This window comes from Atractosteus spatula, chromosome 5, assembly GCF_055471065.1.
Source record: "Atractosteus spatula isolate fAtrSpa1 chromosome 5, fAtrSpa1.hap1, whole genome shotgun sequence".
Lineage (NCBI taxonomy): Eukaryota > Metazoa > Chordata > Actinopteri > Semionotiformes > Lepisosteidae > Atractosteus > Atractosteus spatula.
In genome coordinates, this window is record NC_142710.1 from 12,488,263 (window position 1) to 12,512,650 (window position 24,388).

The window sequence follows — 24,388 nt, forward strand, 5'->3', positions numbered from 1 at the left end:
GAGAAACACCCTGGGGTTTTTAATGGACTGCAGGGTGAGCGCCCCCTGCTGGCCCCACTAACACCTCTTCCAGCAGCAACCTTAGTTTTTCCCAGGGGGTCTCCCATCCGGGTACTGACCAGGCTCACACCTGCTGAGCTTCAGTGGTCTGCCAGTTGTGAGTGGCAACCCATTCATATGAGAGAGAGAGAGCTTAAAGAGAGACAAAGAAGTTTTGGTGTACCCCGTTAAGTGACCTCTTCCCAGCTAAAGAAATCACTCAAGTTCAAGTTTATTGGCATTAGACTCACACACAGGTATATGTTATAACGCAATGCTATTTAGCTAGCTCTCAGACGGTAAGCAGAGCAAAAAACAACACCACAATTGTGTAAGAAAAGAAAGACAGAGACAACAGACAAAACAACAACAGGCAATGTGCAAAACAACACCCTGACTCAGAGTGAATACTTGATAAGGAGACCAAGGAGTTAAAAACACCAGAAGACGTATAAATGAGAGGAAGGCACTTGGCCCCTCACCCGTTTGGTAGTTGTTTAGTTAATAGTTAATAGATCTCAGGATCCCATCCAGCTGTGTCTGGAGAGAGACCAGGTATCGGCTTCAACAACATGGCTGGGCAGTGTTGGCTCTGGATGTGGTTCTGGTTGGTTCTGACTGGAACCACTGACTGGTTCCACACTCCCACCACCCTTTGTGTGAAGTAGTGCTTCCTCTTCTCAGTGCTAAAGGCTCTTCCTCTTAGCAAGCTCTTGACGGGTGGTGAGACAGGACATGTGTGCTTCTGTTCTAGAGATCATTGGTTTGCTCTGGTACTGCATTCACACAGGACAGTGTGGATTATTGTCACTAGAAGATCAGATCACCTTATTGGCCCTGTCCGATCTCTTGCATTAGGAATGTGTCTTTTCAGACCCCAGCTTGCTCTCCATGAGACACACAGACAGGGAGAGAAGCTGGGGGTCAGAGCGCAGGGTCAGCCATTTATACAGCACCCCTGGAGCAGCTGGGGTTAAGGGCCTCGCTCAGGGGCCCAGCGGAGTAGGATTCCTCTGCCGGCCGTGGGATTCGAACCTTCCAGTCACAGGCACAGATCCTGAGCCCCAGAGCCACCGCCCTGCCCAGAGCAGGCAATACTGAGCTCTGTTGGTTTTGCAGCTCAGGTCTTTATGATCATGGCTCCATGAGTGTCGTGTCTTATGAGCGGGAGGTTCATTTCCGCAGAGATGTAAACAGTGTGCAATCCGAGCGTCATTTGGTTTGTCACATCCAATCACGTACAATCATCAATCGAAATGACATCTGGAAAGTTAACTTGAGGGTTTATTACCATAGCTGCCCAACATACCCGATGTTTACATCTCATGGGAGGTATAAAAATGTGTGTAACGTACAGGGACAATATTCCCTGATGTTCCTACATCGCTAGCTCGGAGGTTCTCAATTATTAACCAGCAGAGGCCGAGAAACACAGGTGAATACAAGTCCCACAATGCAACACCCACGACACAATGGCCGCCCCGTTACTGCGCATGCGCTTGGTTGAGAACGGAGACTGAGGAAACAGCGTTGGCGTGTAAACACATTGTTCTTGTTTGGAGGGAAAAAAAACTCTTGAGCACATGTTTCTTTACGTTAATGTACTACTATGAGTAAAATAATCACGGTACCTTTGGAAGTATTTCTTCAGACGCTTTCGTCGCTCTCACCCATGTCTTCGAAAAGCTATTAGTATCTGTTTCCGGGTCAGACCTACCCTTCCTTCCGCCTTCAGGCTGCAATATGGCGGCGTCCGTGGTCGACTGCGTGAGTGAGCTTTTTTATAGTGTTCTTTTCAGAGGAAGCATATAAGAGCTGAATAGGTGAATGTGTGTGCAGACTTTTGAATACAGGCTGTATTGCTTCGGGATACAGAAACGCCCCTCGGGTACCTCGCTGCGTGCCCGGCGTCCTTACCTCCTGGACAACCATCTTCGTGTGAAATCGATGCCTTTAACTTATTACTTGGAATTGGCGACGCGACCTTCTGAACAGAGTAGTTTGATGGGGGCCGTGGTTTATCACGGTGCTTCTTGCGATCCCACGTGTGGCGATACCCTAGTGCCCACACGCGGTCACTTCTCGCTATGCAGACAGTGATAATGGAGTCTGTTCCCGCTGGGAGAAGACGTGCCACATGGATAATGAGCACATTACCCGGCTGGGATAGCTCGTGAAGAGCTGAGCTGGAATGAGAAATTGCAGACTCAACCACTCTACAGGACTCAATACAGTGTCTCACTGTAGTGTCCAGTCAGTGCGTCTGTATTAACCCCTCTCTCTCAGTGCAGTGTTAATGTACTGGAGTGTCCAGTCAGTGTGTCTGTATGAACCCCTCTCTCTCAGTGCAGTGTTAATGTACTGGAGTGTCCAGTCAGTCAGTGTGTCTGTATTAACCCCTCTCTCTCAGTGCAGTGTTAATGTACTGGAGTGTCCAGTCAGTAAGTGTGTCTGTATTAACCCCTCTCTCTCAGTGCAGTGTTAATGTACTGGAGTGTCCAGTCAGTCAGTGTGTCTGTATGAACCCCTCTCTCTCAGTGCAGTGTTAATGTACTGGAGTGTCCAGTCAGTGTGTCTGTATGAACCCCTCTCTCTCAGTGCAGTGTTAATGTACTGGAGTGTCCAGTCAGTGTGTCTGTATGAACCTCTCTCTCTCTGACAGGATCTGGTGGACACAGACCTGCCTGGTGCAGTGACTCTGTTGAACAGTCTGACTGAGCAGGTGAGTGCTGGTTGTATCAGGCCCTGCTCTTCCTCTGTGCTGCCCCTTCTCTTGATCAGCGTCGAGTGTCACTTAGCAATGATATCTTACTACACGAGCTGTGAAGCGAAAGTTTGCTTCCCATGGAGTTACAGTAAACCTTGGGAGTAGAGAGGGAATTTGTTCACTTTTGGTGTCTGGCTATGGGTAATTTGCCGCCCCTGCTCTGCTGAGCGTGATGGACTGTTCTCTCTTTGTATGCCAGGTTGCTGCGGTTACCAGCCACGTCCAGGGTTTGATAAAGAGAGTCCGGGATGGGATGTACCAAACAGCCAAGGTAAGGAGGGGAGGGGGGTTAGAGGTGTGCTTTGGAGTAAATTGGGAAGAAAAGCAGGTTTTAGGCATGTTCTCCCTATGGAAAGCAACAAGTAAAGGTTTATTCCACACAAGGTTTCGGCTCTGGAGCCTTCTTCAGGTGTAATGTTCACACTATGTAGAGCTAAGGTTTATTTGAGATATAACATGGGTTTAATGCTTACAAAAGAGCCCATTGTACCCAGTTATACTGACACAGTGGTAAGAGTACACATGCAGGTGTGCACATAATAAGAAATGTGCACAGCCACCGTCAGTCGTTTAGAGTAGACTAGAATGTACAGTCTGTGTGTCTGCATTAACCCCCCTCTCTGTCCCCCAGGGGCTCAGTTTCCTGGACCTCCGGTACCACCTCCTCCTGTTTTACCTGCAGGATGTGACCCACCTAATCAGCTCCAAGACAGAGGGCCGGAGTCTGAGGGATAACAGCGCTATCCACAGGCTGCTCACTGTCAGGACGGTAATGTGCTCTTTTCTCCCTGCTGCTGTTTCTCTCTCCCTGTCTCCTCTTCCTGCTGGAGGTCCTGAGCTCAGGGGTCAGGAGGACGGTGGGAAGCCTCCCGTTGAGTCCAGATCCAACAGAACCACAGGCTGGAGTGGAGAGCGGGCCCTGTAGTCTGGAGGGGACTGACTGACTATGTGAATGTCTCTCTCCGTGTCTCAGGTGCTGGAGAAGATGCGCCCGGTTGATCAGAAGCTGAGGTATCAGATTGACAAGCTGGTTCGCACTGCAGTGACAGGCAGCCTGGGTGAGGGCTCTCTGTGGTTCTGCCTCTTTCTGTACCATGATCTTTCCTCTCTGCTTGCTCTCTACCCAGTGCGTCTCTCTGTCTCTGGATCTCTCCCTCTCCCCCTGCCCTGCTGTTCTCAGTAACAGGTCTGTTTGTTTGATCATCAGGAGAAAATGACCCTCTGCAGTTGCGTCCAAGACCAGAGAATCTCATCAGCAAGGTATTGACCTATATCTCAGTGTCCAGTCAGTGTGTCTGTATGAACCCCTCTCTCTCAGTGCCGTGTTAATGTACTGGAGTGTCCAGTCAGTCAGTGTGTCTGTATTAACCCCTCTCTCTCAGTGCAGTGTTAATGTACTGGAGTGTCCAGTCAGTCAGTGTGTCTGTATTAACCCCTCTCTCTCAGTGCAGTGTTAATGTACTGGAGTGTCCAGTCAGTGTGTCTGTATGAACCCCTCTCTCTCAGTGCAGTGTTAATGTACTGGAGTGTCCAGTCAGTCAGTGTGTCTGTATTAACACCTTATTTCTCACAGCTGAGTGAGTCTGAGGTCTCTGAAGATGAAGAGGAGAGACCAGAGGGTTCTGCAGAGCGAGAGCTGTCAGGTGTTAGTAGGAAGTACATCCCTCCGAAGATCGCACCAGTCCATTATGGTGAGTGCGTCTTTATTCTAGTTCTGGACAAATGCTGGGGTAACATAAAAGAAGCCTATTCTGCCAAAGCCAAACCACCTCTGTCTAACTCTGATCTCAATACGGTTCACCTCATCCCCACTTACCGGACAGCTCTGAAGAGCAGCAAACCTGTCACTAAGACTGTACATGTGTGGACTGATGGTAGGATTGAGATGCTGAGAGGGTGTTTCCTTTGCACAGACTGGGAGATATTTCATAGCCTGGAGGTTAATGAGGCAACAGAGGCTGTTACAGACTACATTAAGTTCTGTGTGGGCGGCGTCATGCCCAAGAAAAGCATAACCGTGAACCCAAATAATCAACCATATATAACTAAGGATGTGATAGACTGCATCAACCGCAAAAGACTCGCTTTTAAAAACCAGGATCAAGTGCAACTGAAATTACTGCACAGAGAGCTGAAACTAAAAGTCAGGAATGCGAGGAATCAACACAAGGAGACAACGGAGAGTGACTTTGAAACGGTGAACTCCAGGAGGCTGTGGCAAACAATGACAACAGTCACAAACATGAATACTTCAAAGAAGAGCTTCCACACAGTGGGCTGGCTAAAGCAAACGAGCTGAACGACTTCTGTCTGAGGTTTGAGATGCAGGACGTCTCTGGTGCACGTGACGGTATATTAGATACTATTGCAGCTGACAGTAGTGCTGGTAGGCTTGTAATAAGTCTGCAGATGACCCTGCAATCTTTCAGGCACATATGTGTGAAAAAGGCAACAGGCCCGGATGGCTTCACTGCCTCTCTTTTAAAAAAAAAACTGCGCTGAGGAGTTAACACCAGCACGGTGCCCCATCTTTCAGAAGTCTGTTGACTCTCACTCTGTTCCAGCGCTGTGGGGAAAAAGCAATAATCGTGCCAATACCCAGAAAGCCCTGTCCCTCAGATAACAATGACTACAGGCCAGTAGCACTGACGTCTGTTGTGATGAAATGCTTTGAGAGGATTGTGGTATCTATGCTGTGCTCAGAAGTGAACACTGGAGTGTCCAGTCAGTGTGTCTGTATGAACCCCTCTCTCTCAGTGCAGTGTTAATGTACTGGAGTGTCCAGTCAGTCAGTGTGTCTGTATTAACCCCTCTCTCTCAGTGCAGTGTTAATGTACTGGAGTGTCCAGTCAGTCAGTGTGTCTGTATTAACCCCTCTCTCTCAGTGCAGTGTTAATGTACTGGAGTGTCCAGTCAGTCAGTGTGTCTGTATTAACCCCTCTCTCTCAGTGCAGTGTTAATGTACTGGAGTGTCCAGTCAGTGTGTCTGTATGAACCCCTCTCTCTCAGTGCAGTGTTAATGTACTGGAGTGTCCAGTCAGCGTGTCTGTATGAACCCCTCTCTCTCAGTGCAGTGTTAATGTACTGGAGTGTCCAGTCAGTCAGTGTGTCTGTATGAACCCCTCTCTCTCAGTGCAGTGTTAATGTACTGGAGTGTCCAGTCAGTGTGTCTGTATGAACCCCTCTCTCTCAGTGCAGTGTTAATGTACTGGAGTGTCCAGTCAGTGTGTCTGTATGAACCCCTCTCTCTCAGTGCAGTGTTAATGTACTGGAGTGTCCAGTCAGTCAGTGTGTCTGTATGAACCCCTCTCTCTCAGTGCAGTGTTAATGTACCGGAGTGTCCAGTCAGTGTGTCTGTATGAACCCCTCTCTCTCAGTGCAGTGTTAATGTACTGGAGTGTCCAGTCAGTCAGTGTGTCTGTATGAACCCCTCTCTCTCAGTGCAGTGTTAATGTACTGGAGTGTCCAGTCAGTGTGTCTGTGTGAACCCCTCTCTCTCAGTGCAGTGTTAATGTACTGGAGTGTCCAGTCAGTCAGTGTGTCTGTATGAACCCCTCTCTCTCAGTGCAGTGTTAATGTACTGGAGTGTCCAGTCAGTCAGGGTGTCTGTATTAACCCCTCTCTCTCTCTTAGATGGGGATCTGACAGAAGCAGATAAGCAGAAAGGAGCAGCTGAGCGGTTGAAGCGCGTGGCCCTCAGGAGTTCTGTGATCCAGGAGCTCCGGGAGCAGTATTCCAGTGCTCCTGAGGAAATCCGGGAACGAAGAGACTTCCAGACAGACAGACAGCTGAGGGAAGAGCAGCACAGGTATAATACTGTGATTCTTTCGTGAGAATGTGAGAAATTCTAAGAGACACTTGGAGTTGCTGTTCATTCTTGTTCTAAACCTTTAATTTGATCATTGGACAATTTGATTTGGAAACTATACTACAAAAATTATGCAACCCAATGTGGGATCTCTTCCACAGTCAGTGTGTCTGTATGAACCCCTCTCTCTCAGGCGGGAGTATGAAGAGTCCATGATGGTGCGTCTGAACGTATCACGAAAGGACCGTGTCTCAAAGAAGAGAAGCATGATGGGAATGTCAGCGCAGCTGAACTCGATCACTCATTTTGGTGACATCAGTGCACTGACCGGTGAAGCACAGGTGAGACACAAGCCGTTATACCTCAAAGAAGAATCTGGGGGTGTCCAGTCAGTGCGTCTGTCTAAACCCCCTCTTTCTTTCAGGGCCTGGGGAATCCTCGCCCAAAGAAGAAAAAGAGGCTGCTGAAGAAAAAGAACAATAGAGGTGACTAAAATGTGACTGTTTGTCTCTGTATGTGCGCGCAGTCTCCCACGCGTGTGGACGTCCTGTCCCGTTTCCTCCAGCCACACTCACGAGCAGCTCCTCTGCAGTGAGCCGACCTGCTCTTCCATCTTCCTAAGTGGGATAGCAGCTCGGATTCCTCCAGTAGTAAATAGGGGGTGTTAAGAAATTTGGCAGATCCCGCTCGATCAGGACCTTACACCTGCTTGTGTCGCAGTCGAGCTTCTTCATTTTCAAGGGCCAACGGACAAAAGACATGTTATTGTTTAGCAACAGCAGGTTAACCGTCTGTACCCGGGCTTCAGGCTTTTACTGACAAACAATACCTAACAATCCAAGTGATTCCCAAATGAACTGTCATGTCTTTAACTTCAAGTAGGTAGCTGGGTCTAGGAACAAGTAAAGTAGTGTGAGATTCAGCCACTGAAGTCTCTTGATGACCAGATATTGGTAGCGTTGTATTGAAAGACAATTTCAGTGACGGACAGATAAATCTGGTCATAAGGACGGTCATGGAGGAGATTCAGCTCATCCAGTGTGTTTGGTCGTTAGTAGCTAATTAATCCCAGGGTCTCATCCAGCTGTTTCTCGAGGAAATGCAGGGTATTGACTTCCACAGCGTGGCTGGACAGCTTGTTCCACACTCCCGCCACCCTTTGTGTAAAGAAGCGCCTAATCGTTTGCAATGCATCATGAAGGCTGCTTTCTAAGCTAAATCGTAACCATTTGCAATGGGACTGGCGTCCGTCTAGCCTGCGCGCCTGACTGCTCTCTTGTGCCCCGCTGTCAGGTTTCAGACGGCACCGGTAGGACGAGGACGCTGCCAGTCTGAAGAAGAGCCTGTCCCGGGAGCGAGGCGGTGGGAATACTGGGCCCTGCCCTAGCGTTTCTCGCGCCCAGGCTGGGGTTGAAGTTTCTTTGGGCGCTTGATCGAGGTTCCCCGTTAGTCTGAAGCTGGGGTTCGACGTTAAGAGACCCCCCGTGACCGATGGACATCGCCAGCTTTGCTCTGAAAGGGAACTTCGTCGGGGCTCTTTGGAAATGGGGGGGGGGGGGGGACCTCAAGTCCTTCTTTTGACACCTATCTGTCACCCCAATATGTCATCGCTTAGATCACTTTTCCAACACGAACGGTGATGTAATTGATGGGAATATTATTTGGAATACAGTGTGGGATGTACAGGATGATCCTTCCCCGCTGTCCTGGCAACAGCAACATGGGATTTGTCGACACCTGGTCTGAGTGCTTTTCTCTGTGACGCCGTGTTTTGACTGCAGCTGTTACAGGATCCGGTTGTTGAAAAGAAATGTTGGTTTCTGTGAAAGTGCTTTTTATTTAGAAACTCCAGCATGCATCCTAGCTGTTGAGAGGCAGTGTTAAGTACAGATGTTTATCCCTAATGAACAGACAAGTGTACTGTGCAAGAATTGGCATTTTTAATAAATTAAATTTTCTACTTAGTTGTTTTTATCTTGACTGGTAGGAGTGCGTGTGCACGTTGGAACTGAAATCTTCCAATCAACACCTCTCCGATATTTGAGTGGCTAGCAGGCACTGATATAACTACACTAGAAATGTGTTTGGAAGTTTAGAGAGTTTTTAGTTGCTATGATGCAGATATTACACAAGTATTAAACTGATTTTGAAATTAGTTCTCAACATATATTTATCAGTATAGGCATATACAGCAAATACACTCTTCAGTATATTTTCCAAAAAGTGGGTACCTTCAAGAGCACCACCTGTGCTACCTCCATGTCGGTGATTTTGCTATTTGTGACCCATTACTGAGTTCCATCCACGAAGACCAGGGTATATTTTCACCTCGTCCATCCGCCGTCAGTACCAGCCTTTTCCGGGGAGGGTCTGGAGTCTACCCCGGCAGACTCATGTGCGATTCCCTCCAGCAGGGGGCACTTCACTGAGAACAGCGGTACGCATGGGCGTACACTGGACGTTTGCAGACACCTGTGAGCCTGGTCAGTGCATCTTTGAACTGCCAAACTCCTTGGAGAAAAATCCACAAGAGCCTGCAGACTCCGCACAGAAGGACTGCCAGCCCAGAATCCAAGCCAGGACCCTGGAGCTGGGTAAAGACAGTGATACCTGCTGTGTCTTCGTCCACGTTTTCTCTCTCTTGCTGCAAGTCTGCAGAATTTGGGATCAAAGCTGCGATTTTGGGTAATATTTTTTGAAATTCTGATAAGGCGCAAGACGTGTCAGCTATTATGTTTAGTCTGGAGTAGCAGACTCAAACAAACATTTTAATGTGACGCGAGAGCTGACGGGAATATCCCGTGAACACAGAACGCAACAAGAAGCGTGTTTGTAAGAGGACGTTTGGGGAAAAGCATTTATAGTAAATTTATTAGTCCTTGTGGGTAAATTTCAGATTCATAAATCAAAATGGTCCAATAGTACTCCCCTTTTTAGTACTTCTGAGATGGAGTTGAAACATTTAAATTCTATAAAAAAAATAGAAAAATGCTAAAGCAAGGAAAACAGTTGATATATGTAACATAGAATTTGGTCACGTAAATAATTTACCTCATTACCTCTGGCAGTTAATTGTTTTTTCTGTTTGTGTTTTTTTCTCTCTTATCTGTTTCTGCTCCTCCAGTTGTATTTGTATTTGTAAATTCTTTATACATTTAATTGCCAGCAGCCATATCACCCTGCGACTCACAACTGGCAGCCCACTCAAGCTCAGCAGGTGTGAGCCTGGTCAGTACCTGGATGGGAGACCTCCTGGGAAAAACCAAGGCTGCTGCTGGAAGAGGTGTTAGTGGGGCCAGCAGGGGGCGCTCACCCTCAGGTCTGTGTGGGTCCTAATGCCCCAGTATAGTGACGGGGACACTGTAGTGTAAACAGGCGCCGTCCTTCGGATGAGACGTAAAACGGAGGCCCTGACTCTCTGTGGTCATTATAAACCCCAGGGTGTTTCTCGAAAAGAGTAGGGGTGTAACCCTGGAGTCCTGGTCAAATTTCCCCCTGGCCTTTACCAGTCATGGCCTCCTAATAACCCCCCCCCCTCTGAACTGGCTTCATCACTCTGCTCTCCTCCCCACTGAGAGCTGGTGTGTGGTGAGCGTTCTGGCGCACTATGGCTGCCGTCGCATCATCCAGGTGGGGCTGCACACTGGTGGTGGTGGAGGGGAGTCCCATTACCTGTAAAGAGCTTTGAGTGGAGTGTACAGAAAAGCGCTATATAAGTGTAATTAATTATTATTATTAATACAAATTTTTAAAAACAAGAAGCGCGTCGTGCTCTCGCCCATGTTGCCGGAAGAACGCCGGAAACGCGCTTTTCCCGGTTGCGCAACATCCGGGCAGAGTGGATCTGCTTCCGACGGACGCGGGTGCGAGCTGCTCAGCAATGAGGGTTTTATATCGATGAAATACATCAGACACCTCGACAATTACTGTACATAAAAATACCGAATATCAAAATCAGGACATCAGCCAGATATGTGAATGTCCCGAGGCCAAACAATTTAAAATATCACTATGAACTGTTTATAAGACGTTATTGTTTCCCTTCGGGATCAATAAAGTCTTATCTATCTATCTTATCAAGCGTTCGTCTGTCTCATGTCGTGTCTCCGCGTAAGTGCAGGTTCGGCACCTTTTGAGTTCATCTTCACCCCTGGGTCGTACTCGCTGGTGTAAGTCGGTTTCTTAAAAAAAAAAAGGGGGGTTTGTTATGCGGAAATGCCAGTGAAAGCTGAGCGCTTACGGTAGCTAACGATAGGAAGCCGCGGAATGCAGCACAACTCGGCGGGCAGGACCGGGCTCCCCGGCCGGCTCCTCCAGGAGCTGCGATCCCACGCCCAGCCCTAGAGATCCTAGCCCTGCCGTGCCCGCCTCCGACGCCAGAGGGCAGCGCTGCAGGGGCCGAGCCCAGATGAAGCTCGGTACCAAACAAGCCGCAAAATAACAAGACGGCATGCGAGGGAATTAGGTTCATTTAGTCATTAATTGTTTAACGATGGTCACTGATTTACACCACAAGAAGAAGGGTCTCGTACGTGTCTGCACGGATACCATGTGGGGATCTGTATGTGATATATCTATGTATGGGGCAGAGCGCTGGCTCTGTGGCTCAGGATCTGCGCCTGTGGTTGGAAGGTTGCCGGTTCAAATCCCACAGGCGGCAGAGGAATCCTACTCTATTGGGCCCCTGAGTGAGGCCCTTCACCCCAGCTGCTCCAGGGGTGCTGTATAAATGGCTGACCCTGCGCTCTGACCCCAAGATTCTCTCCCTGTCTGTGTGTCTCATGGAGAGCAAGCTGGGGTCTGTGAAAAGACACATTCCTAATACAAGAGATTGTATAAGGCTAATAAAGTGATCTTATCTTATCTCTTATAACCAAACAACTAAGGTATCAATGTTATGACAGGTAGCAAATGTCTGTTATTAGGCACCAAATAAAACAGGCTAGGAGGAAGAGCATTTAACACTGAGAAGAATAGGCAGTTCTTTACGCAGAGAGCAGTAGGAGGGTGGAACAAGTTGTCCTACTGCATTGCTGAAGCTGCTGCCCTGGCTTCTTCTAACAGAAGGCCGGTTGAGTTAGCTTCTCACTTCCAGGCAGGCCAATCCTCTGGCCTGTGACCTGCGGCATGCTCGTATTCGAAGGCGAGTCTGGATCCAGCTGCAGGATTGGTTTCTGGCCTCTCCGCGGGGCGCTCGTCTCCAGAGCCCTGCCCCCCGCTGCCTCGGGGAAGAGCCGCTTCCTCCTGGCCCTTCAGGAGCACAGGGCGGAGCCCAGCGCACAGATGAGCGAGCTCCTCTGCCACAGAGCCGGCAGAGAACACACTGTAGCTGCACCGCTGAGCAGGCGGTACTGCTGGACACCCTCACTGCTGACTACACTATACTGCTGGACACCCTCACTGCTGACTACACTGTACTGCTGGACACCCTCACAGCTGACCAGGCTGTACTGCTGGACACCCTCACTGCTGACTACACTATACTGCTGGACACCCTCACTGCTGACCAGGCTGTACTGCTGGACACCCTCACTGCTGACTGGAGCTGTGTCAACATGGAGAGCTCAGGTGAGGAGACCGACAGGGACAGTGGGAGCTCAGGGAGGGACAGGGCTCAGGAGAGACTGACAGGGACAGCAGGGAGCTCAGGGGGGGACAGGGCTCAGGAGAGGAGACGGACAGGGACAGTGGGAGCTCAGGGAGGGACAGGGATCAGGAGAGACCGACAGGGACAGTGGGAGCTCAGGGAGGGACAGGGCTCAGGAGAGACCGACAGGGACAGTGGGAGCTCAGGGGGGGACAGGGCTCAGGAGAGACCGACAGGGGCAGTGGGAGCTCAGGGGGGGACTGGGCTCAGGAGAGGAGACCGACAGGGACAGTGGGAGCTCAGGGAGAGACGGGGCTCAGGAGAGGAGACGGACCGGGACAGCAGGGAGGGACAGGGCTCAGGAGAGGAGACCGACAGGGACAGTGGGAGCTCAGGGAGGGACAGGGCTCAGGAGAGGAGACCGACAGGGACAGTGGGAGCTCAGGGAGGGACAGGGCTCAGGAGAGGAGACCGACAGGGACAGTGGGAGCTCAGGGAGAGACGGGGCTCAGGAGAGACTGACAGGGACAGTGGGAGCTCAGGGAGGGACAGGGCTCAGGAGAGGAGACCCACAGTGACAGTGGGAGCTCAGGGAGGGACAGGGCTCGGGAGAGGAGAAGGACAGGGACAGTGGGAGCTCAGGGAGGGACAGGGCTCAGGAGAGGAGACCGACAGGGACAGTGGGAGCTCAGGGAGGGACAGGGCTCAGGAGAGGAGACGGACAGGGACAGTGGGAGCTCAGGGGGGGACAGGGCTCAGGAGAGGGGACTGACAGGGACAGTGGGAGCTCAGGGAGGGACAGGGCTCAGGGGAGGAAACCGACAGGGACTGTGGGAGCTCAGGGAGAGACGGGGCTCAGGAGAGACCGACAGGGACAGTGGGAGCTCAGGGAGAGACGGGGCTCAGGAGAGACTGACAGGGACAGTGGGAGCTCAGGGAGAGACGGGGCTCAGGAGAGACTGACAGGGACAGTGGGAGCTCAGGAAGGGACAGGGCTCACAGGCTGTGCTGAGACAGAGCAGATCTTTCATATCTTTGCATCTTCACAGCTCCTCCCTCAGCCCCTCCCAGCTGAAGAACTCTCAACAGCCCAGACACACTTTTACTTTCTGCTTCTCAGCGTGGAACTCTCTCACAGCGGCGCAAGAGACAGCCCTCCGCTCCGTTGCGCAAGCCGCTCTTAGGATAAAAACCGCGTGTCCCGGGACAGCCTGTCCGGCCGCATTCCTGCTCGGAAAGAGGGGGCGTCGCCCGAGGAGGACGCCCCCTTGTCGCGCTGCCGGCGGCCTGCAGGGGTATCGCGAGCTGCGCCGCGGCCTGGGCTGTTTGGCGAGGCCATGTAGAGCCCTGGCCGGTCTCCCAGGGATTCTGGGATTAGAACGCGCTGTCGGGAAGAAGTATTGTTGGCCGTTGTGCGGAAGGGACAAGCGTTTCGAGCTCCTGAGTTGGCAAATGGACGACACTAACAGGCCAGGGCATGGCTCTGGGCCGTCTCTGTCTCCATCAGCTTTCATTAGCGGTTTTCTTAATTGTCACAAACCTTACAACCTTGAATTACACGGTTTTAAAAGCCTGTGGCCTTGCAGTCGTGAATTTCCTGCGCCTTGCCCAACGTCTGTCCTTCTTGAATGCAAGACCAGGCTGAAAGGAACCACAGGAGGGGTTAGGATGTCCTGCCAGGTTCATCCTGCTCTTTGGGTAAGGTGGTGAAAATCCAGAGAGGGCACGCAGACTCCACACTGTGAGGCACTCCACTAATTACACCACCCCACTCTGAGCACTCACCCCTTATCTGTACCCTACCCAGCTGTCCATTTTCTAACTGCTCCCTTCGTGGGGCGCGCACACAGACATACCGATTTTCTCAACAGCATGTCTTTGGGCTGTGGGAGGAAACCCCATGCAAACACAGGGAGAACATGCAAACTCCACACAGACAGCACCCCAGGAACAGAACCCAGGGCCCCAGCGCTGCTCACCTTCTTCCCCGAATCCCAAAAGCAGCCATTACTTGGCCTGCAGGTTCGGAACGTGCTCTTCCCCGCGTGTCCTGGGTTAGAGAGGACGTCTGTGGAGAGGGGGCTGCGGCGCAGGGGGGGGGTGGTATCTCCCTGCTGTCTCACCCCTCACTGTCCTCTCAGCCAGGGCCGCCCTGCTGTCTGAAGAGGCGCTCCGATGTCTCATCTGCCTGGACCTGCTCGCCGACCCCGTGTCCACCCCCTGCGGGCACAACTTCTGCGCCGCCTGCATCGGCGGGCACTGGGGGGGCACAGCCGCGCCCCGGTGCCCGCAGTGCGGGGAGGCCTTCGCCGGCCCGCCCGAGCTGGCCGTGAACACCACGCTGAAGGAGATCGCCGAGCGGGTCCGCGGGGCCTGGGCGGGCGCGCCCTGCGACGTGTGCGCCGGGGGGCAGCTGCGGGCGGTGAGGTCCTGCCTCACCTGCCTGGCCTCGTACTGCGAGACGCACCTCCAGCCTCACCTCCGGGAGCCCGCTCTGAAGGAGCACAGCCTGGCTGACCCCACCGACTTCCTGCGGAGGAGGAGGTGCGGGAGGCATCGCCAGCTCCTGGAGCTGTTCTGCAGGACCGACCAGGCCTGCATCTGTGCCCTGTGCGCCAAGACTGACCACAGGAGGCACAGCGTCATCCCCCTGGAGACAGAGTGCACAGCTAAGGAGGTGGGAGTGTGGGCAGTAGTGAACTGCCCCACAGTTGTGAGTGGGCTGTAGTGAACTGCCCCACACAATTGTGTGTGAGAATGAGGGCTGTAGTGAACTGCCCCACAGTTGTGAGTGAGCTGCAGTGAAGTGCCCCACAGTTGTGTGTGAGAATGAGGGCTGTAGTGAACTTTCCCACAGTTGTGTGTGAGAATGGGGGCTGTAGTGAACTGCCCCACAGTTGTGTGTGAGAATGGGGGCTGTAGTGAACTGCCCCACAGTTGTGTGTGAGAATGGGGGCTGTAGTGAACTGCCCCATAGTTGTGAGTGAGAATAAGGGCTGTAGTGAACTGCCTTACATTTGTGAGTGGGCTGTAGTGAACTGCCCCACAGTTGTGTGTGAGAATGAGAGCTGTAGTGAACTGCCCCACAGTTGTGAGTGAGAATGAGGCTTTAGTGAACTGCCCCACAGTTGTGTATGAGGATGAGGGCTATAGTGAACTGCCCCACAGTTGTGAGTGTGTTGTAGTGAAGTGCTCTCCAGTTGTGTGTGAGAATGAGGGTTATAGAGAACTGCCCCACAGTTGTGAGAAAGAATGAGGGCTGTAGTGAAGTGCCCCACAGTTGTGTGTGAGAATGAGGGCTGCAGTGAACTGTCCCACAGTTGTGTGTGAGAATGAGGGCTGTAGTGAAGTGCCCCATAGTTGTGTGTGAGAATGAGGGCTGTAGTGAACTGTCCCACAGTTGTGTGTGAGAATGAGGGCTATAGTGAACTGCCCCACAGTTGTGTGAGAGAACGTTGTAGTGAATTGCTCCACAGCTGTGAGTGGATTGCAGTGAACTACCCCAGAGTTGTGGGTGGGTTTCGATGAATTGCCCCTCAGTTGTGAGCAGGCTGTAGTGTGTAAGAATAAGAAGTAAACTGCCCTACTGTTGTAAGTGGATTCCAGTGAATTGCCCCACAGTTGTGCGTGAGAATGAGGGATGCAGTGAACTGAAATGTGATGTTCTGGAACATCCCACACGTGAGCAATGAGGATCTGGAAACTCTAAACTATTGAGGCTGTCTGAATCGGAACATTAGCCAGGTCTTCTGCTGCCTTCATTTTTGATGTTGCTGACATCACTCTTCTTTCACGTTCATAACACAAAGACCACTTTCCAGTCCTTTGTGAGAATGGGACATTCCTTTTAAGTGTTACATATTCTTAATACTATGACAGTTAAGTTTATCATGCTATATATTTCAGTATGTTCATTTTGTATTACTACAAAGAAATAAGGTATTTGTAGATTTTTTTTTTTGCCACAGCTATACTATCATCACTTGCAAAAATACAACTGTTGCTCATTGATAGTTGTAGATCTTCTTCTACAAATACTGTGGAGGAATATTTATCTATAGAATTTTGTCTAGGTTTGTCACTGGGAAAAAAACAGTGACCTGTTCCCTTGTTTTGTCAACAGACTGAGCTGAGGAAGACTGAGGCAGCGGTACAACAGATGATCCAGGAGAGACTGAAGAAGGTGGAGGAGATCAAACAGGCAGTGGAGCTCAGCAAAGTGAGTCCTGTCAGTCTTTCTGAGTGGGGTACTGCAGGGCTCAGTGCTGGGGTCACTGCTCTCTCTGAGACACAGTGAGTCCTGTCATTCCTTCTGAGTGGGGTACTGCAGGGCTCAGTGCTGGGGTCACTGCTTTCTCTGAGACACAGTGAGTCCTGTCAGTCTTTGTGAATGGGGTACTGCAGGGTTCAGTGCTGGGGTCACTGCTCTCTCTGAGACACAGTGAGTCCTGTCAGTCTTTCTGAGTGGGGTACTGCAGGGCTCAGTGCTGGAGTCACTTCTATCTCTGAGATACAGTGAGTCCTGTCAGTCTTTCTGAGTGGGGTACTGCAGGGCTCAGTGCTGGGGCCGCTGCTCTCTCTGAGACACAGTGAGTCCTGTCATTCCTTCTGAGTGGGGTACTGCAGGGCTCAGTGCTGGGGTCACTGCTCTCTCGGAGATACAGTGAGTCCTGTCAGTCTTTCTGAGTGGGGTACTGCAGGGCTCAGTGCTGGGGTCACTTCTCTCTCTGAGATACAGTGAGTCCTGTCAGTCTTTCTGAGTGGGGTACTGCAGGGCTCAGTGCTGGGGTCACTGCTCTCTCTGAGACACAGTGAGTCCTGTCAGTCTTTCTGAGTGGGGTACTGCAGGGCTCAGTGCTGGAGTCACTTCTCTCTCTGGGATACAGTGAGTCCTGTCAGTCTTTCTGAGTGGGGTACTGCAGGGCTCAGTGCTGGAATCACTTCTCTCTCTGAGACACAGTGAGTCCTGTCAGTCTTTCTGAGTGTCAGTCTTTCTGAGAGTGCTGGGGCCTCTGATCTTGTTTTACCAGTAAAATGGCATATACTGGTACAGACATTTCTTTTTATTAAACACTTTAATCCAAATGGACTTAAATCTGTCTTTGCTTTTTGTGATTTCATCTGAATCACATGTGAAGTTATCTGTGCTATCTACCAGAGCAATATGAGTGAAGTGTTTAACTCTGTGCCCCACACCAGGATTTGAAACTACAACCTTCCAGGCAGGATCCCTGACCACTCTTCCACACTGCTGCAGAGATTGCTGCATCACATGCTAATTTCTCATTCATCCCATCTTCCTTGTCTCACTTCTTGTCCCGTCAGGCCTCCACACAGAGGGAGGCAGAGGACAGCCTGCAGGTCTTCTCTGCTCTGCTGCGCGCCCTGGAGAGAACCCAGGCTCAGCTCATTGAGGTGTTCGAGCAGAAGCAAAAAATGGCAGAGAGAAGGGCTGAGGGGCTCATTAAGAAGCTGGAGCAGGAAATCGCTGCGCTACAGAGGAGAAGCACAGAGCTGGAGCAGTTCTCCCACACTGAGGACTACCTCCACTTCCTCCAGGTCAGCTGTCAGAGTGCCGAGAGGCAAAAAGCACTTTCACTGAGAAACATCAACAGCTACACACTGCAACGTAGGATGACAGTGAGATTTCCCACAGGCCACAGGAAGCACCGATCCCCAGACTGAACTCATCTCTGCACAAGGGAGAGTGCGTATACAAAGTGGCTGATGTGTGGAAAGGCATGTCCCCAGCATCGAAAATTGATGCGATGGGAGGTTAGAGGAGCCTTAATGGGCCCCTTTCAGATCTCACTCCGGGACTGTGAAGCAGTCTGACCTTTCCCGTGGTCATTTCACACGACGCTGTCACACCCGGGTAGCGCTCTTGCAGCCTCACAGCAACTGGTCCGGTCCCAACTCGATCAACTCAATCCAGCCATCGGCCAACTGCGGTGAAGACGTGATCAGGCAGGAGATCGATCCCACCTGCGCGTGGTTAAGTCATCACTTGCATTCAGCAGCAGGATGTTTACGCTCACTCTCAGCAGTACCTCCCTGCTCAGTCTTACCGCTTTGGAACCAGTCCCTGCGTCCTCTTCTCCTGTGTCAGTTTGTCGAATTTCCCTGCTCTGCTTTCCTCTTTCTCAGGACACCCTCCCTGGATCACCCCTGTCCTTTGTCACGGTGCCTCGACTTCCCGAAGGAGCCGTGGGAGCTCAGACGGCAAGGGCGTCTAGCTCCTGAGCGGAAGGTCCCGGGTTCGATCCCAGGCAGGTGTGAGCAGTGAAGCTTGCTCTAATTCCTCCCCGATGGCTCCCAGGTCCACCCAGCCTCCTTTCCAAATGAGTACCGGGTGTTAATCCTTCCGGGGGTAACACGCCGGCCGGAGCGTGATGCTGACCACATCACCTCCACTTCCAGTGTCGGATGGTCAAGAAAAATGACCCCCCTGGGCCTTGATGGGCCCCCCCCTTCGACTTCCTGGACTGCCTCCTTGACTCTGTCCCTTGATCTTCCTTTGTGCCCCTGCTGCCTGTTTCCCGGCTCTGAACTTTGCTCGTTGCTTGACTGCGGCCTTGGACTGTGCTCCTCTGACCGCATGCTCAGCCTGTTCGTCTGTCTCTGCCTGTGCTTGGGTTCACTCCACTGCCCCGGAGCCCTGCGCTCGGCCTGGTCAGCGCAGCAGTCTTACAGTCGCGAGGTTGGTATGTTATCCCTGGTCCAATCTGGAGCGGCCGGTTGTGTGTCTCTCACTGCGAAGCCTGTGATCTCACCGGGGGGGAAGAGCAGGAGGAGGAAGTGCGGACAGGCTTCCCCACCCCGCTCGCCTCCCAGTCTCTCAGTTGAAGGTCGTAGGTCGTAGGTCGTAGGTCACAGGTCAGAGGTCACAAGCAGTGGTGCCACTCCGGAGCACAGAATCAGTGGCGATCGGTGTCCCTCACTGCAGCACCTAGAGGCCACAGGGGGTTCCCTGTCACCGAGAGAACCCAGGACCACTTGCTCCACCTCCCCGCGATCATAGGCCAGTACAGCGTGATCCCCCGGCTCGGTTAGCGGTTGGTACCGCTTCTTAATGACGACAACAGGGAAACAGCTCCATGACAAATCCCTCCCCTCTCCTTTCAGCGTTTCCCGTCCCTGTGCTGCCTTCCGCAGGAGAAAGACTGGACCGACACCACCGTTCACACTGACCACTTCCTGGGCACGACGAGGAGAGCGGTGTCCCACCTGCTGGACGTCTTCCAGGGGGAAGTGCAGAAGCTCTCGGAAATCGGTGTGTATGGCTGACTTGCAGCCTATTAGCCTCTCGCCCTGTCTGCGTTTCCTAAATACATCGTTTTCCTCTGCACTGACTCAAACTGAGTTTTCAATGGCTTTTCCTGAAACATAGCAGGTTGTTTTTGTACCCCGAATCCACATGCGACCTGAGAATGTGCATGCCCTTTGGAAGTGCTTGGCTCAGGAAGTGCTGTTGTCGTTATTGGTGCTAATTGGTTTACCTCTTGGTCTTTTTCTTAGAGCTGAAGAGGATGCAGCGTTATGCGGGTGAGACACACATGTTGTGCTCTTCTGTTGTTCACATGAGATCTGTTCTGTGTAGCTTAATTCTGGTTCATCTGTTATTTTGCTCATGTCCACACTAGGTTCCCTCCATGTCATTAATTGCTCAGGTCTTATCTAGCATTCAGCAGGAGCCAGCACCACTGTCTCTCTGCTTGTTAAAAATTAACCTCATGAACATTGTGTGCCAGTAGGTGGCGCTCTTCTATCAGGGCCAGAATTTCCAGTCCCCTGCTGGTCAGTACAGATCCCAGGACACTATCAGTAAGAGTAGGGGTGTCCTGACTGCTGGTCAGTCCAGATCCCAGGACACTGTCAGTAAGAGTAGGGGTGTCCTGACTGCTGGTCAGTCCAGATCCCAGGACACTGTCAGTAAGAGTAGGGGTGTCCTGACTGCTGGTCAGTCCAGATCCCAGGACACTGTCAGTAAGAGTAGGGGTGTCCTGACTGCTGGTCAGTACAGATCCCAGGACACTGTCAGTAAGAGTAGGGGTGTCCTGACTGCTGGTCAGTCCAGATCCCAGGACACTGTCAGTAAGAGTAGGGGTGTCCTGACTGCTGGTCAGTCCAGATCCCAGGACGCTGTCAGTAAGAGTAGAGGCTTTAACATTATTTGCAATGAAAAGGCTCCCCTTTGCATTTCAGTTGTAAGTGTGTCGTGCAGAGGACGCATAACTGGTGAGTTAAAGCCTTACTGCAAAAATCACCCTGAGTGTTCCAGCCCACCCAGTAACAAAGGGCACTGGTATCGCTGGGGTGACCCTTTCCTATGCCTCCCCTTCTGGGGCGGAATGAGCCCTCGGCCCGATGAGTCGCTGGACCTGATCGTTTTGCGTTCAGCCCCCCCCCGGCAAGCCAGCGCCCTCTGACGGAAGCCTCCGTTCCTGTCTCGGCAGCTGAAGTGACTCTGGACCCCCACACCGCGCACCCCCGCCTGGCCCTGTCGGAGGACAGGAGACAGGTGCGGCTGGGCCCGGGGCGGCGGGAGGCCCCCGGGGGCCCGCAGAGGTTCGACTGTGCCGGCTGCGTGCTGGGCGCTGAGGGCTTCGCCTCGGGGAGGCGCTACTGGGAGGTGGAGGTGGGGGACAAGACCGACTGGGACCTGGGCGTGGCCGGGGAGTCCGCCGACAGGAAGGGGAGGATCCAGGCCAGCCCGCCGAACGGGTACTGGTTCGTGAGTCTGAGGAGGCAGAACACCTACGTTTTCCGCACCGACCCCGCCACCCCCCTCCGGCTGGCCCAGAAGCCCCGGAAGGTGGGGGTGTACGTGGATTACGAGGAGGGGCAGGTCTCCTTCTACAACGTGGAGGCCAGGTCCCACATGTTCACCTTTTACGACACCTTCAGGGAGAAGCTCTACCCGTTCTTCAGCCCCTGTACCAACGAGGGGGGCAGGAACTCAGCCCCACTGATCATCACTCCTGTCAGTCCCCCTGAGTGACACACAATATCTGTGGGAGGGGCAGCATGTATAATAACTGCTGTGTCTTTTGGCTTCACTGACTTGCTCTAGATTGGTTGTATTGTCATCACACTGAGCCCTGAGGACGGTTTCTGGACTGTGTGGCTGAGGGATCAGATCAGATCTCTTTATTGGCCCTGTACAATCTCTTGCATCAGGAATGTGTCTTTTCCCAGACCCCAGCTTGCTCTCCATGAGACACACAGACAGGGAGAGAAGCTGGGGGTCAGAGCCCAGGGTCAGCCATTTATACAGCACCCCTGGAGCAGCTGGGGTGAAGGGCCTCGCTCGGGGGCCCAACGGAGTAGGATTCCTCTGCCGGCCGCGGGATCCGAACCGACAACCTTCCAGCCCCAGGCGCAGATCCTGAGCCACAGAGCCACCGTTCCGGATGGGACGTATGCAGCAAATTCTGCTGTCCCTGTTAACCTCCAGCTGCCCCAGGAGCCCCCCAAGGTGGGGGTGTACATGGATTACGAGGAGGGGAAGAAGCTCTACCCGATCTTCAGCCCCTGTACCAACGAGGGGGGCAGGAAGTCGGCCCCTCTCACCATCTCCGCTCCCGTCCCTCTCGCAGGGCAGCGCTCACACAGCCCCCGGGGGGGACCAGTCAGGTCAGACTTCATATCGCAGGGCAGCTCCCCAGGCGCAAGAGCCCGGCGTCCGGTTTCATGTCGGGAACCTGCTGTAGCCGGGACAAAACCAGAGATCGCACAAGCCCGTCTGCTGCTGGCACCGCTGCTCGCGGTGAACGGAGAGGGTACGTTTTTGTTGAGATACGCAGCGCAGTTCTAAGAGGACTGGAAGAATTAGACGCGTTGAGGATGTGCTTGTAGGATACTGGGCGTGTGAGTCCGATCCTGTGGATTCTGGGTGTTTTAGTAGCTTTGGGGCTGAGCGGTAACCAGAAGGCTCAGGCTGAATCCAGATTCCGACTGAGCCTGCTACGCGTAGAAAACAAGTATTATCTTTAGCTTACAAATGAAGCTTTTACTAGAGAGAAAATCAGAACTCAAAGATCCCCAGTGTTTAAGGACCTTTAGGAGGTCACAGCGGGCTCCCGAGTCTTTCACAGCTGGCTCCTGAGTCTTCCAGGATCTTTAAGAGGTCACAGCAGGCTCCTGAGTCTTGCAGGACCTTCAGGAGGTCACAGTAGACTCCTGAGTCTTCCAGGACCTTCAGGAGGTCACAGCAGGCTCCTGAGTCTTGCAGGACCTTCAGGAAGTCACAGCAGGCTCCTGAGTCTTCCAGGACCTTCAGGAGGTCACAGTAGACTCCTGAGTCTTCCAGGACCTTCAGGAGGTCACAGCAGACTCCTGAGTCTTCCAGGACCTTCAGGAGGTCACAGCAGGCTCCTGAGTCTTCTAGGACCTTCAGGAGGTCACAGCATGCTCCTGAGTCTTCCAGCACCTTCAGGAGAAAACCACAGGCTCCTGAGTCTTGCAGGATCTTCAGGAGGTCACAGCAGGGCAGATTGCATAGCCACAGAGCAGTTAGTCAATCAATCACTCGTACCTTTAAGAATGAGCAATACTCCTACAGCTGCTAATCCGCAGGCTAGCAGTTTATGTCATACTATTGCAAAGTGTACTCTTGTCAAGGTCCAAACAATGTGGGATGGGAGTAAAAAGGTCCATATGATCTTAGTGTATTGTACATAGAGAGCGGTGTAGCATTTAAACCGAAGGGAATTGCTATATATTAAAATGCTAAACTTCTTTGGTAAGGGAAGATGTAAAAACGTGCCTTTTGGGATTAGTTCAGAGAAGGCAAACGGTGAATTCCTGGTCTTAAAGGAATGTTGTACACTGTGGGCTTAAAGGAACTGAGCCTCCTTAGTCTGGACCAGCAGGGAATGTGAAGACCACAGCCTGGAGAACTATTTCAACGTCAGAGGCAAGCAGGACCTCTGCTGGAGGGCGTTCAGCACTGACTTGGGGAAGCACTGCTTTCTGTAAAGGGGTGATGAGGTGGTCTTGAAAAAACTGCCCAGCCATGTTGTTGAAACTGATTCAGTGATTATGGTTTAAATCAGTACAGTTTAATAAACTCACTCACAAACTGAATTATTTCATGTTGTTTCAAGTTCCAAATGGAGGACATGTAGTTTTCTCTGGAACTTTTGCATAACTCTAGTCTGATCGTTGATTTTTCCAATGTGCTTTTGGTCACAAGACCACTGTCAGGCTGTTTAAAATAATCATTTTGAATCCATTAAAATGTATTCCCTGCTGTTTGGAAATATTTATTCTGATTTGACAATTGTAAAACATATTACGCACTGTGTCACTGTGACAATACCAGGGAGGAAGCCTGCTTTTCTGGGGGTTAATTTCCAATCCTGGACTAGCCTTTACACGACAGCACTTCATGTATGGTTGTTTGGAATATCTAATAAACCTCGTTCTGCAGATGAGACCAGGCTCTGGAGATCAGACACTGTTGTGCAGGTGAGATACTTCAGCTTGCAGATCACTCGCAGCCAGAAGATCACAGATTCCAAACCATGATCACTTACAGCCAGAAGGTCACAGATTCAAAAATAGGATGATCACTCACAGCCAGAAGATCACAAATTCCAAACCATGATCACTCACAGCCAGAAGATCACAGATTTCCAAACTGTGATGATCAATCGCAGCCAGAAGATCACAGATTTCCAAACTGTGATGATCACACACAGCCAGAAGATCACAGATTTCCAAACTGTGATGATCACTCGCAGCCAGAAGATCACAGATTTCCAAACTGTGATGATCACTCACAGCCAGAAGATCACAGATTTCCAAACTGTGATGATCACTCACAGCCAGAAGATCACAGATTTCCAAACTGATGATCACTCACAGCCAGAATCAGAGATCCAAGTATTCAAACTCCACAGAGGCATCAACAAAGTCAACCGAGCCGCTTTCTTCAGAATCAACAGTGAAGCACAAACCACAGGACACAGGTAGAAGCTACAGTGTACAAAGTGAATTTGAACCTGAGAACGGGAGGCCCTCCTGTACACAGAGGGTGGTGGGAGTGTGGAACGCGCTGCCCAGCCATGTAGTGGACGCTGATACCCTGGTTTCTCTCAGGAAATGGCTGGATGAGATCCAGGGATTAGTAACGAACTTCCAAACTGACTTCTCATTTGTGACTATCCTTGTGAGTACATAA

At 51.7% G+C, this 24,388-nt stretch overlaps 2 protein-coding genes across 2 annotated transcripts; both read left to right on the forward strand.

Annotated features, from left to right (window-relative positions):
* Nucleotides 1-1,755: 1,755 nt before the first annotated feature.
* On the forward strand, nucleotides 1,756-8,576 carry ngdn (neuroguidin, EIF4E binding protein). Its single transcript, XM_088916711.1, has 11 exons — nucleotides 1,756-1,806; nucleotides 2,702-2,761; nucleotides 3,006-3,077; nucleotides 3,438-3,575; nucleotides 3,780-3,864; nucleotides 4,014-4,066; nucleotides 4,380-4,497; nucleotides 6,440-6,614; nucleotides 6,808-6,955; nucleotides 7,039-7,099; nucleotides 7,908-8,576. Exons 1-11 carry the CDS (start codon nucleotides 1,783-1,785, stop codon nucleotides 7,925-7,927), a joined length of 954 nt encoding a protein of 317 aa, XP_088772837.1. The 5' UTR covers nucleotides 1,756-1,782; the 3' UTR covers nucleotides 7,928-8,576.
* Nucleotides 8,577-11,874: 3,298 nt separating this feature from the next.
* On the forward strand, nucleotides 11,875-23,451 carry LOC148834142 (E3 ubiquitin-protein ligase TRIM39-like). The gene is made up of 7 exons (XM_088916701.1): nucleotides 11,875-12,182; nucleotides 14,343-14,878; nucleotides 16,325-16,420; nucleotides 17,527-17,760; nucleotides 19,327-19,474; nucleotides 19,720-19,746; nucleotides 20,658-23,451. The coding sequence occupies exons 1-7, from the start codon at nucleotides 12,170-12,172 to the stop codon at nucleotides 21,200-21,202; spliced, it is 1,599 nt and encodes a 532-aa protein (XP_088772827.1). The 5' UTR covers nucleotides 11,875-12,169; the 3' UTR covers nucleotides 21,203-23,451.
* Nucleotides 23,452-24,388: the final 937 nt, after the last annotated feature.

Excerpts from the sequence above, each read along its gene's own strand:
- ngdn (XM_088916711.1), top strand. The coding sequence starts at position 1,783 with ATGGCGGCGTCCGTGGTCGACTGC. Across the intron at positions 2,762-3,005 it reads TGAACAGTCTGACTGAGCAG|GTTGCTGCGGTTACCAGCCA; the intron begins GTGAGTGCTGGT and ends TTTGTATGCCAG. Across the intron at positions 6,615-6,807 it reads CTGAGGGAAGAGCAGCACAG|GCGGGAGTATGAAGAGTCCA; the intron begins GTATAATACTGT and ends CCTCTCTCTCAG.
- LOC148834142 (XM_088916701.1), top strand. Across the intron at positions 16,421-17,526 it reads AGGCAGTGGAGCTCAGCAAA|GCCTCCACACAGAGGGAGGC; the intron begins GTGAGTCCTGTC and ends TTGTCCCGTCAG. Across the intron at positions 17,761-19,326 it reads ACTACCTCCACTTCCTCCAG|CGTTTCCCGTCCCTGTGCTG; the intron begins GTCAGCTGTCAG and ends CTCTCCTTTCAG.